The sequence below is a fragment of the Wyeomyia smithii genome, chromosome 2, assembly GCF_029784165.1.
Source record: "Wyeomyia smithii strain HCP4-BCI-WySm-NY-G18 chromosome 2, ASM2978416v1, whole genome shotgun sequence".
Classification (NCBI taxonomy): Eukaryota; Metazoa; Arthropoda; class Insecta; order Diptera; family Culicidae; genus Wyeomyia; species Wyeomyia smithii.
Window position 1 is genome coordinate 25,175,271 of NC_073695.1, and position 14,889 is coordinate 25,190,159.

Here is a 14,889-nt window from a genome sequence, read left to right on the forward strand (position 1 = left end):
CTTTAAATTTAAATTGCTGTTCCGGTTAAACTGTTTTGTAGAGATTGCAACAAACCCTGTTTCTCCAGGTAAATATAGAATAGCTCTACAGTATATGTTCAGCCGAAGTTCGAGACTTCACAGATTATTACATCCCATTATTCGTTTTTCAAATCGCCCTGTCAAATCGTAAACGTCGCAATGCCGGCGACGACATCGACCATTTCTTAAAAATCCCCCGCGCTAAAGACGCTTCAAGCTAAATTGAAGTCGTTTCTAACCATGTTTAAGGATATCGGTGAGTTTGCACAAGCGTTCAGTGTTGAAACTACTGCTAGCCAGGTGACGGTGCGACTTGAGAAGCTAGAAGAGTTGTGGGAGAAGGTGAATGACGTCATCTTGGAAATCGAAATTCACGAAGACTATACGGTAGAGGATGAAGCTTATATACAGCAGCGGTCGGAGTTTGGCAACAAGTACTATGCGGTAAATTCGGCACTTTTGGACAAGGTTAAGGAATTGGAGGAACATCCGGCCATGAATACTTCTCTTCGCGCCAATGATTCGACGCAGCAACCTACCGTTGAGCACGTTCGTCTCCCACAAATCAAACTTCAAACGTTTGATGGAAATATTGATGAGTGGTTGAGTTTTCGAGATCTTTACACTTCGTTGATTCACTGGAAGGCCGATCTACCCGATGTTGGGAAGTTCCACTACCTAAAGGGATGTTTGGCTGGTGAGGCAAAAGCGTTGATAGACCCACTATCTATTACAAGGGCAAATTACCAAATTGCCTGGGATACGCTTACAAAACGATATAATGATAGCTAGTTTCTGAAACGAAGGCAGGTGCAAGCACTTTTCAAGCTACCTTCGTTAACGAGAGAATCCTCCGCTGAGTTGCAGGCCTTGTTGGAAGGCTTTGAACGGGTTGTTCAGACACTGGATCAGCTTATACAACCAGTAGATTACAAGGATCTGCTATTGTTGGACATTCTATCCACACGATTAGATAACGCAACAAGATGTGCCTGGGAAGAATATTCTTCGACGAAGGAAAATGACACAGTGAAAGATTTGACCGAGTTTCTACAAAGGAGGGTGCGAGTTCTTGGATCATTACACACGAAGCCTACGGAAGCCAAGCCAGAGTTTTCACGACAATTTAGGAAGGGTTTTACTCCAGCGCGTCATAGTCATAATGTTGTTCAAAACACAACGGGAAATTGCGTGGCGTGTACAGAGTCGCATCCGTTGTATTTATGTTCAGCGTTTCAGCGGCTTACGGTGTCTGCCCGGGAAAAACTACTTCGGACGCATTCTCTTTGTAGGAATTGCTTTAAAAAGGGGCACAGGGCTTCGGATTGTCCATCAAAATACATTTGCCGCATCTGTAAGGAAAAGCATCACACGTTGGTATGCTTCAGAGCTGAAAGCAACCATGCTGCTAAGGAAAGGATTAGCAAGGACAGTGGTGTAACCAAAGAGTTGTCATCGCAGGCTGCTAGTACATCGGGTACTCAAGTGTCTGCAAATGTATCTGGTCATAACATATCATCAGTGCTGCTGGCTACAGCGGTCGTATTGGTGGAAGACGACCAAGGCTTTCGTTTTCCAGCGAGAGCTTTACTAGATTCCGGCTCCGAATGCAACTTTATGACAGTAGGATTGGCTCAAAAAATGAAACTTAAACGTCAAAGGTCTGACGTGGCAGTATGCGGAATTGGCGACTCGAGTACAAGGGTAAAACAAACAGCAAACACCACCATCAAGTCTCGAGTAACAGACTTCACGCGTAGAATGGAATTTCTACTGTTGCCTAAAGTGACGGCCAATCTCCCCATAACAAATGTGAATTTGGCTGAATGGCAAATTCCGACTGGTGTCGAACTAGCGGATCCAGCATTTTTCGTATCCAAGGCAGTAGACTTGGTGCTAGGCATACAGCATTTCTTTTCATTTTTTAACACCGGAAATGAGGTTCGGCTGGGAGAAAATCTACCGATGCTGACGGAGTCAGTCTTTGGATGCGTAGTTTCCGGTGCGGTGGATAATTTCCAACATATTTCGGTTACTTCCTGCAATATGGCGGTCGGTCTGGAAGAATTATTAAGTCGGTTTTGGTCTTGTGAGGAGATTGGTCCTCCCACAAATTATTCTCCGGAAGAGTTACGCTGCGAGGAGCAGTTTGCTCAAACTGTGAAACGAGGTTCCGATGGTCGGTACACAGTTTCCCTACCCAAGGTTGAAGGCGCATTGGCAAAGATTGGCGAGTCAAGGGACATCGCATTTCGGCGACTGCAAGGATTAGAACGTAGGTTACTGAAGGACGTAGAGCTGCGGCAGCAGTACGATCAGTTTATGGAGGAATACCTACAACTGGGATATATGCGTAAGGTGGAAACGCGTTCCCTAGAGCAAGGAACTCGCTGCTATTTACTACATCATCCGGTGTTTAAGCAAGAGAGTACTACTACTAAGGTCAGGGTAGTATTTGACGCGTCTTGTAAAACGGCAACCGGAGTGTCGCTAAACGATATATTACTGACGGGGCCAGTAGTACATGAGGATCTCCGATCGATTATTTTCCGTAGTCGAACGAAGCAAATCATGTTAGTTTCTGATGTCGAGAAAATGTTTAGGCAAATTGAAATTAACGCAGCGGATAGGCCGCTTCAAAGCATCTTGTGGCGAACAGATAGCAGCAAAAATGCCGAAACATATGAGCTAACCACGGTGACGTACGGAACCAGGCCCGCACCGTTTCTAGCAACCTGGACTCTCAAACAACTCGCTATGGATGAGCGAACACATTTTCCTCTCGCAGCAAGGCTGTGGATCAAGATGTGTATATGGACGACGTTTTGACTGGGGTCGATGATGAGGAAACAGCGTTAAGGTTAAAAATGCAGTTAGAGAAAATGCTGCAGAAGGGCGGCTTTCGATTGAGGAAGTGGGCGTCAAATAGTCCCTCAGCCTTGCAAGGCATGTCAGAGGACAATTTAGCAGTGGTAAGGACCGAGGGATACCAACTGGATTCAGATCCAGCAGAAAGAACGTTGGGACTCATCTGGCATCCAAACACGGACATATTTAAATTTCGGTTCAAGGTACCAGATTCAACTGAGGGCGAAACACTAACGAAACGCAGAATTCTATCGATCATCGCTACACTTTTTGATCCGCTGGGCTTGTTTGGAGCGGTGATAACAACTGCTAAGGTGTTTATGCAGTTGCTGTGGTGCTTGAAGGATGAAAAGGATCACCGATTGGGGTGGGATCAGCCCCTACCAGTGAAGGTTCAAGGTGATTGGAGATATTTTCACGGTCAGCTACTATTGTTGAACGAGCTGGTGATAAGTCGTTGTGTGATTCAACCGAAAGCAGTCTCCGTGGAGCTGCACGTGTTTTCAGACGCGTCCGAGCGTGCGTATGGAGCGTGTGCGTATGTCAGAAGCATAGATACAGGAGGAAATGTTTCAGTCGCACTACTCACTTCCAAATCTAAGGTGGCACCGCTGCAATGCCAATCCATACCAAGGTTGGAATTATGCGGAGCACGCATGGCGGCAGAACTATCGAAACAAGTGGTTGAGGCTCTGAAAATGGACATGGAAATGACCTTTTGGACGGATTCCACCTGCGTCCTCAGATGGATCAAGGGTGCGCCGTCAACATGGACAACCTTTGTAGCTAATAGGGTAGCATAAATCCAAGTGCTTACCGAAAATAAGATATGGCGGCATGTTCCGGGATTAGAGAATCCTGCCGATCTTACCTCACGGGGAATTAACCCGAATCAAATTCAGAACAACGTTCTTTGGTGGGAAGGCCCGGCGTGGCTCAAAGCAGAAAGGGAATTCTGGCCAGAGCAGCCAGCCGAGTCTATTACAGAGGATGTAACCCGAGAAGCTCGTCGTTCGGTTCTGCATTGCACAAGCCAGCAGGAAGCATTTAGCTCTTGGTACGTACGGAAATTTTCGACGTTCACAGCGCTTTTGAGGTGTACTGCACACTTTTGTAGACGTCTGGATCGTTCCAAAGGAGTGGAGCGAAATGAGCGGAGTGGCTTCTTAAAGGCATCGGAGCTGAAATTGGCAGAGCAGATGTTGATTCGTTGCGTGCAGAGAGAGGTATTTGTGGACGAGTGGAAGGCATCCTCGAACAATTCAGTTGTACAACGGAACTCACCGTTACGCTGGTTTAACCCGGTAATGTCAGAGGAGAAATTAATTAGAGTTGGAGGACGACTAGCCAATTCACTTAGTAACGAGGAAACTAAGCACCCCGTTGTGCTCCCAGCAAGGCATCCATTCACAAGGCTTCTTCTTGAGCATTACCACCATAAGTTACTACACGCAGGTCCGCAATTACTGCTTGGTACGGTGAGATTAAAATACTGGCCGTTGGGTGGTCGCACCGTAGCACGACAGATTGTACATAATTGTCAGCGATGTTTCAGAGTTAAACCGAAATCAATCCAACAGTTGATGGGGGAGTTGCCGGCAGCGCGAGTTACTGCCGCCCGCCCGTTTTCCAAAACTGGGGTGGACTATTTCGGTCCTATTTATGTGCGCCCAGGACCTCGCCGCACAGCTGTGAAGGGCTATGTTGCGGTGTTTGTTTGTATGTGTACAAAGGCAGTGCACTTGGAGCTTGTGACAGACCTTTCTACGGAGTGTTTTCTGAAGGCATTGCGTAGATTCATCGCGAGGAGAGGTAGATGTTTGGAAATATTCTCGGACAATGGTACGAATTTCGTTGGAGCTCGAGACCAGTTGAAATTGTTGTTCGAACTGGTACGTAGTAAGGAACACCAAGAGTGCGTGATGAAGGAATGTGCAAACGAAGGAACCCACCGAGTGCTCCCCATTTCGGTGGCTTATGGGAAGCGGCAGTTAAATCAGCTAAATACCATTTAGTGCGGGTTCTCGGGGATCACGCTGCATCTATCAAAGACATGAGCACTCTTCTGGCGCAAGTTGAAGACTGTCTTAATTCAAGACCGTTGACACCCATGTCTGATGACCCCAACGATTTTGAGCCGCTGACACCAGGTCATTTTTTTATTGGAACATCTCTGCAACAACTCTCAGATCCAGATTATTCCACTATTCCAATGAATCGACTCAGGCATTGGCAGGTCATGCAAAAGAAGCTGCAGGAGTTTTGGAAGAGATGGCACTTGGAGTACTTAGCCCAACTGCAAGGAAGAACCAAGCGTTGGCGTCCTGCAGTTCCGATTACCGAAGGACAGTTAGTCGTTATACGGGAGGAAAACCTACCACCAATTAAATGGAAGCTGGGTAGAAAAAAAAACTGTAGCTGGAAATTTAAAAAGACCCGTCGAAAAGATCTGCATACTGCCGGCATCATCAGCAGTAGAGGACAACTCCCAATAGTGTTGGCACATCGTAGCCCGTTCACCTGGTGCGCGAAAGGCTTTTCTCTTTTCGTTTCAGAAATCCAGCAATTTCAGCGCGGGCGAGGATGTTGGCTACTTCGAATATCACAACCGTAGTAAATATCACAAACCACAGCGAACCACCCCTGTCGGTATTCAACAACAATTGCTGCATGGGACGTCAGGGCGGTGCGATGACAAGCAACTGCATGAGTGTCACCAGCATCAGTGCATCATCATCCCGGAGGTTGTTACGGACCGTTTTCGTGATGTTCCACCTGAGAAGAGCGGATTTCTTTGGCGCCGGTGGCTTCTAGAGCTGAACAAAACCAGTTAGACTGCAGAGGAAGGAGTCATTCTTATTCGCCAATCGCTCCAGAAAACATAGTTATCCAACGTAAATTAAAATACCCAAGATATGTTAAGTAGAAAATAAATCGGGTAGAAAATAAAACAAGTTGCTAATATAAAATACGTGTAGAATAAATAGTTAAGGTAGTTTTTCGAACAGTGGAGTGTCATTTATTTAGTGACGGAAGGCCCAAGAGGCAACGCTGCTTCCATCGGCAGTATAGCTAGATTGCCGCTCACCAAGGAAATTGTTCACGTGCTTTTCGAATTTTGGATACAGTCCACTCACCAAGAAAAGGAACCACCCCCGAGAATTTTGGATCAGTTCTCAACACCCTTAAAGAAGGAGGGGGTCAAAAGTAATAAATTTTCATACATAATGGAAACCTTTTATTGAAATTTGATTATTTTCGGGTTCTTAGTCATATTTGGAGGCCGGAAGTTGATGTCCAGAGACCGAAACATGGTGTTTGATGCCATTTTCAATCCAAGATGGCGACTTCCGGTTTCTGGGAAGCCATTTGAAACTCTGGAAAACGCTCACAAACCCCCCAATATTGGTATTTTCGGAGCAAAAATGACTCTTAAGAGCCGGTTATCGGTGTCTGACGATACTTTGAAACTTGGGTTGCCGACTTCCGGTTTCTGGAAATCTGGCAAAATTAAATAATTAATTAATTGAATGGCAATATGGGTATTTTCGGAATCGGAATGACGTCGTCATACGAAAATCGATCATGTATTTCCAAACAGGTTGGCCTTTTTTGAAACGTAGTGACGTCTGTTTGCAGTCAAAAATCGGCTTTCGTGCAAATGTTTCTAGAGAAGTGTTTTAACACATCCAACCTGCTTTGATCCGTTTTTGGAACGATTGCTTGACATGTTTCTTGCATGATTTGATAACGGAGAGTCCAATCTAGCGTTTTAGATAAAAAATAGGTATGTTTGGAAAAGTTGCTGAAGCTCAACTATTACCGAATTAAAATTTGGTTAAGAGCATCGATCAAATAAGATAAGAGCTCATAAAATCCAGCTATTTTTTTTTTAAAGTTTTGTATGTATGTATGTATGTTCCAGTATAACTCTCGAATGACTGTACCGATTTCAACCAAACTTGACATACGTGTTCTTTGTACAAAGGAAGTGGTCATAGAAATATTGGGAAGGAGCAACCCCCAAAGAAGGAGGGGGTCTTAATTGGTCAGAAAATCAAGTTTTTTCATGCAATATGGGAATTCGCTGAATGCATACGATAGTTTTTAAACCTTTGGTCATGTCTGGAGACCGGAAATTGATTTTCAGAGACCGGAACATGATGTCGAAAAGAGAAAGGGGCAGCTGTTAAAGAGGAAGGGGGTCTTAATTTATAAGAAAGTCAGGTCTTTTATTGGCCTATGGGGATTTATTGAAAAGGTACGATAACTTGAATGCCCTCGGTCAGTCATGGCCAGAAGTTGATGTGTAGGGACCGGAATATGATGTCCGATGTTTTTCTAAAACAAAGATGGCGACTTTTGGTTTCTGGTAAGCTGTATACAACTGTAAAAAAGTTTTGCAAACCTCCAAACATTAGTATTTCCGGAACCAGGATGACCTTTAAAAACCAGAAATAAAAGTCCCACGACATTTTTTTAAATTCAATATGGCGACTTCCGGTTTCGGAATTGATGAAAAACGAATATATGCTCTGCAATATAAATAATTTCGACATCAAGATAACGTCCAGAATCCAAATATTCATGTCCGGCGCAAATTTTTAAATCGTACATGGCGGATTACATTTTCTGGAACGGTTACTAGAATACAAAGGAAGGTTGGACGAAATGTTGAAACGTTGGTTTGAAAATGACAACGGGCGTCCAACGCTATTTACAAATTCAAGACGAAAAATATTCAAATACTCCCTGATATTAGGTTCATGGGTCAGAGCTGACTCCCCAAAACCGAAAATTGGTGCCCGAACGGAATAGTGAAGGTTGTTTTTCTGCATTGGAAGTTGTTAAGAAACGATCGTTCCAGCAGTGTCCAGTTCAATCGGTCAGTATCAGTCTGAAATATAGAATTGCATAAGAAACACGCTAAAATTGTCCATCCTCTCAATCGTTAAAAATTCCGTGAATAAATTCATTTGATTCCGATCGAGAACATTGGTCCTTCGAGCCGGTTTACCCGGATTGCTCGATTGGATAAAGAACTCATAGTGCGCGTAGTGTAAAATTGCCAATTTTGGCGTTGTCAGTGCGAAATAACTTCTCGCGTGGTAGCTAATTGCTGTATTGTTATAGCGACAAAGGCGTCTCTGAAGATCTATTGTTCATCTTTAATTGGCCGGGGGCGGCCATCGCTAAATGCTGAGCGTGGCGTCGTACGCGGGATCGATCATCACCAAAATTCGTCATCATCATCACAAATTCGGACACTTGTGGGGTGTCTGCTGCTGGATTTCATCATACCGCTGGGAAGTACAAATTGCATGTCCGTGCTGGCGTTATTTGCATGAAGCGCATACGCATGTTGGTTAGGGTAGAGTTATACATTGTGCGAAATAAATGGTTGATCCTAAATGCATGAGCGTATTTCTTCTAAGATTTATGAGTTGGTTTGATTATTATCTCCTGGTTCAGAGTTACGTTTGACTTTGTTGGCAAGTTCGAAGTTGTTGGGTTCACTGCTGCAGACAAATTTCCTGATCTGGTCCCTTTGTCAATCGCGAACGCAATCGGTCGGCTCAGTCAATTCATCTAATTGTGCTTTGCTGATTATCGGAATATTGAACGAAGTGCTTAGTGACATTGTTTGAAAAGTTGCAGTGCTGCTGAACAATCAAGTGATAAAGACTAAATGTACTCTGAAAGTGCGCAAACGTTTTAACTGAGTGATAAAAGTTAAGATCATTCCAGCAACTTTTTCTCAAGAAACGTTGATCAGCAGCTCTGCAACATTGTGATAAGAGTAGTGGAGTGCAAAATGGAAGACATGAAGGAGCTGAAAAAACATGAGCGGCAGTTGCGTTCGTCCATCAAAACCATAGGGAAGTTTGTTCAAGATTTTCAAGCTGACATATGCACGAGAAACAAATCGATGTTCGTTTGGAAACATTAGAGAATGCGATGAGGAAATTTTACACCGTCCGTCGCAAAATCGAATTAATCATCGATGAAGAAGATGAGAAGCCTGACAAGAAGGAGTCTACTGAACAACGTGCAGAGCGTTTGGAAGCACTATCAACCCAGCGTGAAGCAGAATATAATGAAGCCATTCGAGTTGCAGAGGAGGAGTATTACGAGATCAAAACGGCACTCATATCTTTGCGGTCAAAAGCAGATGCACCAGCAGGACGATCTGCTCATAATGATGCACCCGCTGTAGCACAACCACAAGGTTCAAGGGTGAAGCTACCAGATATAAAGTTGCCAACGTTCAGCGGTAAGGTAAAGGACTGGGTCACGTTCCGAGACACCTTCCGGAGTTTGATACATAACAACCGTCAGCTCGACGATGTCGACAAGTTCACGTATTTACGATCGTCGGTCGCTGGTGATGCCTTTCAGGAAATCAATTCTGTTGGACTTTCGGCAGACAACTACGACGTGGCATGGAGGATGCTGGAAAAAAGGTTCGAAAACAAAAAGCTGATTGTAAAGGCCCATATGGATGCACTTTTTGCTATTGAGCCCATGCGAAGAGAAAGTTGTGACTCTCTTAATTACCTCATCAATGAGTTTGACAAGAATTTACAAATGCTTGCAAAAATCGGAGAAATGCGAACTGGTCAACGATTTTAGCTCACATGGATTCGGTTACTCTTCGACAATGGGAGACTCATCATAACTCCAAGGAGGTTCCAAAGTTTGAGCTCTTGATTTAATTTCCTCGTGACCAATGTACGGTTCTGCAGTCCATCGCTCCGAATAACCCCAATACAGACGAGATAAGACGTCCGCGGTTGGCTGTGGCACATACATCTGTACAGTCATCGAAAAGGTGCTTGTTGTGTGGTGATTCGTTTCACCTCGCGTTCCGGTGCGAGAAATTTCTGTCCATGTCAGTAAAGCAACGTGTGGAAGAAGTGAGCAAGAAGCGATTATGTCGAAACTGCTTATCTACTGGGCATTTCGCGGAGAGTTGTTCTCGTGGTTCCTGTAATCGATGCGGGAGGAAGCATCATACTCTTCTACATTACGACAGCGGAGTAGCCTCTTCGCGTCCAGTAAAACCGTTCGTTCCGCAAGGACAAGGTAGACCACAAACTGCAGCCCCACAACCACAACAAACACACTCTAAACCATAAGGTCAGACACAAAATACACTCACTCAACCACTCACAGAGCAAAAACCTACAACATCATATCCCATTGTTCGCACAATGTCTCCCAATACTCACCCACCAACCACCGAAGACCGAAACATAACAACAACTTTCGAAAGCGTTGCTCGAGCTTCAACGCACCAAGTTCTCCTGTCTACTGCCATCGTTCGTGTGCAGGATCAATTTGGCAACACATCGTTCGCTAGAACTTTGCTGGATTCATGCTCCGAATACTGCTACATGACCAGGAGTTTTTCAAAGAGGCTGAAATTTCGAGAGTCTTCAGTATTCTTACGCGTTCAAGGAATCGGAAACAGTAGCATACCATCAACCAAATGCGTTGAAGCAAACATTCTGCCGAGGCTCCCCTCGATTTCGTCATTTGCCGAAAATATGAAATTTTACATCCTTCCAAGGATCACCAGAGCTCTACCAATAAATCCCGTTGAAATCAACCTTTGTCTGCTTCCCCAATGATTTATTTTGGCAGATCCATCGTTTGGGAAACCTGGACCAGTAGACATGATCATTGGGGCCGAAGTATACTTTGATCTACTAGCTTCAGGGAAGAAAAAGTTGAGCGAAGATGGTCCAACTCTCCAAGAAACCGTGTTCGGTTGGATAATCTCGGGAAGAGTTCTTGATCAAATTCGTACCCCCCAAACATCAACGTTCATCAGTTCGACAGTTAATCTTCAAGAACTGATTGCTAAGTTCTGGGAGTTAGAGGCCTGCTATGTAAGCAGTACTTATTCAATCGAAGAGACCGCCTGTGAAGAGCTATTTGAGCGTACGACCATCCGTGACTCCGAAGGAAGATTTGTGGTTACTCTGCCAAAGAAGGAAACCACGATTTCGAAGCTGGGAGAATCCAAAACCTTAGCATTAAGGCGATTTACTAGATTGGAAAAAAGATTTGATTCGAGTCCTGAGCTGAAGGCGACGTACAGTGAGTATATTCACGAGTATCAACTATTGGGCCACATGAAGGAAGTCGACGACGAACCCTGCATCGGAGCTTGTGTATTACTTGCCTCATCACGCTGTGTTAAAACCAGACAGCACGACAACAAAGCTTCGTGTTGTTTTTGACGGTTCATGTCGCACTTCAACTGGCATCTCCTTGAATGACGCACTCATGGTTGGACCAGTCGTTCAGGACAGCCTATTTTCGATCACCATGCGCTTCCGTTTACGTCACTTTGCTCTCGTCGCTGACGTTGCCAAAATGTATCGGATGGTTCGAGTTCAGCCATCAGTCCAGCACTTGCAGAGGATTCTCTGGAGGGATTCACCCCAAGGTCCAGTCAAGACATACGAGCTTACCACCGTCACATACGGCACGGCGTGTGCACCGTATCTTGCAACAAAATGTCTCACGCAGTTGGGGAAGGATTTCCAATCTACACACCCTTTAGGTGCCGAAGCAATACAAAAGGACTTCTACGTAGATGACATGTTATCGGGAGCTGATGATTTCGAACAAGCTAAAAGGTTGATGTCAGGTAATCGAGGTGACCGACTCAGCAGGATTTACCCTTAGAAAGTGGAATTCTAATGCTGCTCAGCTGATTGCTAATCTTCCTAAGCATCTAAAGGATGATCGGACCACTCTGGAGTTAGATTCATCTAGTGCGATAGTAAAGACCCTTGGACTTCGTTGGGACACCAGATCTGACAGTTTTTGCTTTAACTTTCCACAATGGCGATCAAACACACTGTCTATCACAAAGCGGAGCATCCACTCAGACGCAGCATGCCTTTTCGACCCGCTTGGTTTAGTGGGACCAGTTGTAGTGCAGGCGAAAATAATTATTCAGCAGCTGTGGCGTTTGAAATGCGGCTGGGACGATCCATTGGATGAATCGTTACAGTTAATTTGGAAGGAGTATAAACAAAACCTGATAGCGTTGGAGTCGTTGTCAGTTCCTCGTTGGATAGGCTGCAGTAGCGATTGTTAAGAGATTCAGTTGCACGGATTCTGCGATGCTTCTGAGGTAGCATACGGGCCATGTTTGTACCTTCGCTGTACCGCATCAGATGGAACCGTTTCAATAACTCTTATCACTTCAAAATCGAGAGTAGCTCCCCTAGAAAACTTGAAAACCAAAAAGAAAAAGTTAACCATTCCTCGGTTAGAGCTCTCATCTGCCCTTCTGCTCAGCCATCTTTACGAAAAATTTGCCTGTAATGCTCCATTTAAACCGCAATTCTTCTGGACTGACTCCATGATAGTCAAACACTGGGTGGCATCGCGACCATCAAAATGGCAAGTTTTTGTCGCAAATCGTGTATCCGAGATACAACATATTACAAGGGATGGAGTTTGGAACCATGTGCCTGGTACAGAGAACTCCGCAGATCTCATTTCCAGGGGGATGTCCCCTGCTCAATTGCAGTACCAATCTTCGTGGTTCCAGGGTCCTCATTGGTTGTGTCAAAAACAAGAATATTGGCCACGAACGGAGGAATCAAACCAAGAAGAGCTTGAGCCCACCTTGTTAGAAGAACGATTGTCGTCGTTTCCCACTCAAGCACTTCCACCAAGTGAACTATTCAGCATCGGATCGTCGTACACGGATCTTGTCCGGTTAGTTGCATTGCTCAGACGCTTTCGGTTCAACTCGCAAGCTTGTAACCGCCAACAACGGAAACTAGGCATCATTTCACACGAAAAACTAGAGAAATCAATGCTTGTCCTGGTTTGACTGTCACAGAAGGAGTGTTTTTCAGCAGAACTTCGCAGTTTGACGAAATATGGCCATGTTCAAGAAGGGTCTTCAATCGTGAGCCTACGTCCGCAGCTATCCAGCGATGGTTTGATTCATGTTGGCGGCCGGTTACTACATGCGTCAATCTTAGAATCAAGAAAGCATCCCTTTATCTTGAACCACCATCATCCACTAACATTGTTGATTATGCGGCACTATCATCTCAAGTTGTTTCATGCAGGAGAGCAACTATTAATTGCATCTGTAAGAGAAAGGTTTTGGCCAACCTCAATTCATAGCTTGGCTAGAAGAGTCATTCACGAATGCATTGCATGCTTCAAAAATAAGCCGAAGGTTTCAGAACAACTGATGGCAGATCTTCGCCCAGAGCGAGTAACACCGTCGTCACCATTCTTAAAGGTTGGAGTGGATTATTGTGGACCATTCCTCATTAGTTATCCTAATCGTAAGGCCAGACCAGTAAAATGCTACGTTGCTATATTTGTTTGCTTGGCTGTCAAAGCGGTCCACTTAGAGCTTGTGACCGACCTGACTACTGCAGCTTTCCTAGCGGCATTGAAACGCTTTGTTGCCCGGAGAGGAAAACCGCAAGTGATAATGTGTGATAATGCTACCACATTTGTTGGAGCCAAGAGAGAACTGATGGAGCTTTATAAACTGTTTTATAGTCGGCAGTTCCAAGAGTCAATCACCAAGCATGCTGGAAGCGATTGAATCGACTTTCGCTTCATCCCCCTCGCTCACCAAACTTTGGTGGGTTATGGGAGGCGCAGGTCAAATCGTTCAAGACACACTTCAGAAAAACCATCGGACTCAGGACACTAAACGTCGATGAAACGCAAACCGCCCTTGCACAAATCGAGGCTGTATTGAACTCCCGCCCAATGACACCTGTAAGCAGCGACCCTAACGACTTCGAAGCACTTACTCCTGGGCACTTATTAGTGCATCGTCCGTTGACAGCGATTCCAGAACCTGATTTGCAGGATGTTCCATTTAATCGGTTATCGATGTGGCAGCGTGCCCAGAGTTTCACACAGCAGCTTTGGAAAAAGTGGAGCACTCAATATTTGTCCGACCTTCACAACCGTACAAAGTGGACGATCTTGCTTAAGGACGAAAATGCACCACCTCTAAAGTGGCATTTGGCACGGGTAGTGAAGATTTTTGCCGGACAAGACGGCAACATCAGAGTAGTTACAGTACGCACGAAGGATGGTTGCTTCGACAGAGGAATCTCAAAAATTTGTGTACTTCCGATTCGTGACAACACTCATCAATCAACAGCAGACGGATATTAAGTTCCCTGCTGCAACGCTGCGGAGGGCTCCCTAGTGAGTACCTCCGCGGGCCAGTTAAGTTTTTGTTTAATATGACAATTCAAAAAGCTCAAGGAATTTTTGTCTCCCATAGGTTGCTCTGTCCCACCACGGGTCAGAAATCATCATTAGCAGTCAATCCCTTTATCTTCAATCAACCATTGATTCATTGCATGCAAGCATGTCGGTTTAGTATAGAAATCATACTGGAAGGGTCCAGTATCCTTGGTTTGGTAACAAGCATGAAGTTCGACGCACGCGGCGTTTACGTTGACTGCAAGGGTCATCGTCCAATGGAAAGTAAACTAATCACATCATATCGTTACCAGCAACAAGTTCAGCATCAATCAGTTCCTGAGGCAACTATGTTATAGGCTCCCATCAGTGTCAGTCAGTTGGTTGAAATTCGGTCTGATCAGCCCTATTTGTCAATCAACACCTAACACTCTACGAAATACTACAAGGTTTACAGCCCTAGGGTTGTATGAAATGGTGACGTGGGACTTAATACTGTAATTAGGGGATTTTTTGTTACAAAATATACAGAGTCTGCAAACAGAATCAATGTGTTTGCTCAGCGGCTGTACGTATTTTTATTTTCAGCCTCCTCTGGAAATCAATTTTTGAAATATATTCAACAACACTCGAAAAATATCGTTTATATTTGGCGATATTATGCCTGTAGTATTTTTTGTGTGTGCAAACAACATGTATTTGACAAGGCACAAGCATATCGTGCTCGTTGAAGAAGCACCAAGAATTTCTCGTAATTTGACGCACGCAGTCAAAATT

At 44.7% G+C, this 14,889-nt stretch overlaps 3 protein-coding genes across 3 annotated transcripts; all 3 read left to right on the forward strand.

The window, feature by feature from the left end:
- Positions 1–261: 261 nt before the first annotated feature.
- LOC129719530 (uncharacterized) lies at positions 262–5,723 on the forward strand. The gene is made up of 6 exons (XM_055670925.1): positions 262–759; positions 832–2,594; positions 2,810–3,671; positions 3,717–4,367; positions 5,116–5,238; positions 5,445–5,723. The coding sequence occupies exons 1-6, from the start codon at positions 262–264 to the stop codon at positions 5,721–5,723; spliced, it is 4,176 nt and encodes a 1,391-aa protein (XP_055526900.1).
- A 3,076-nt stretch (positions 5,724–8,799) lies between these two features.
- Positions 8,800–9,522, forward strand: LOC129719531 (uncharacterized). Its single transcript, XM_055670926.1, has one exon. The coding sequence runs from the start codon at positions 8,800–8,802 to the stop codon at positions 9,520–9,522; it is 723 nt and encodes a 240-aa protein (XP_055526901.1).
- Positions 9,523–10,568: 1,046 nt separating this feature from the next.
- LOC129719533 (uncharacterized) lies at positions 10,569–11,138 on the forward strand. The gene has a single exon (XM_055670927.1). It carries the CDS (start codon positions 10,569–10,571, stop codon positions 11,136–11,138), a length of 570 nt encoding a protein of 189 aa, XP_055526902.1.
- The last annotated feature ends 3,751 nt before the right edge of the window (positions 11,139–14,889 follow it).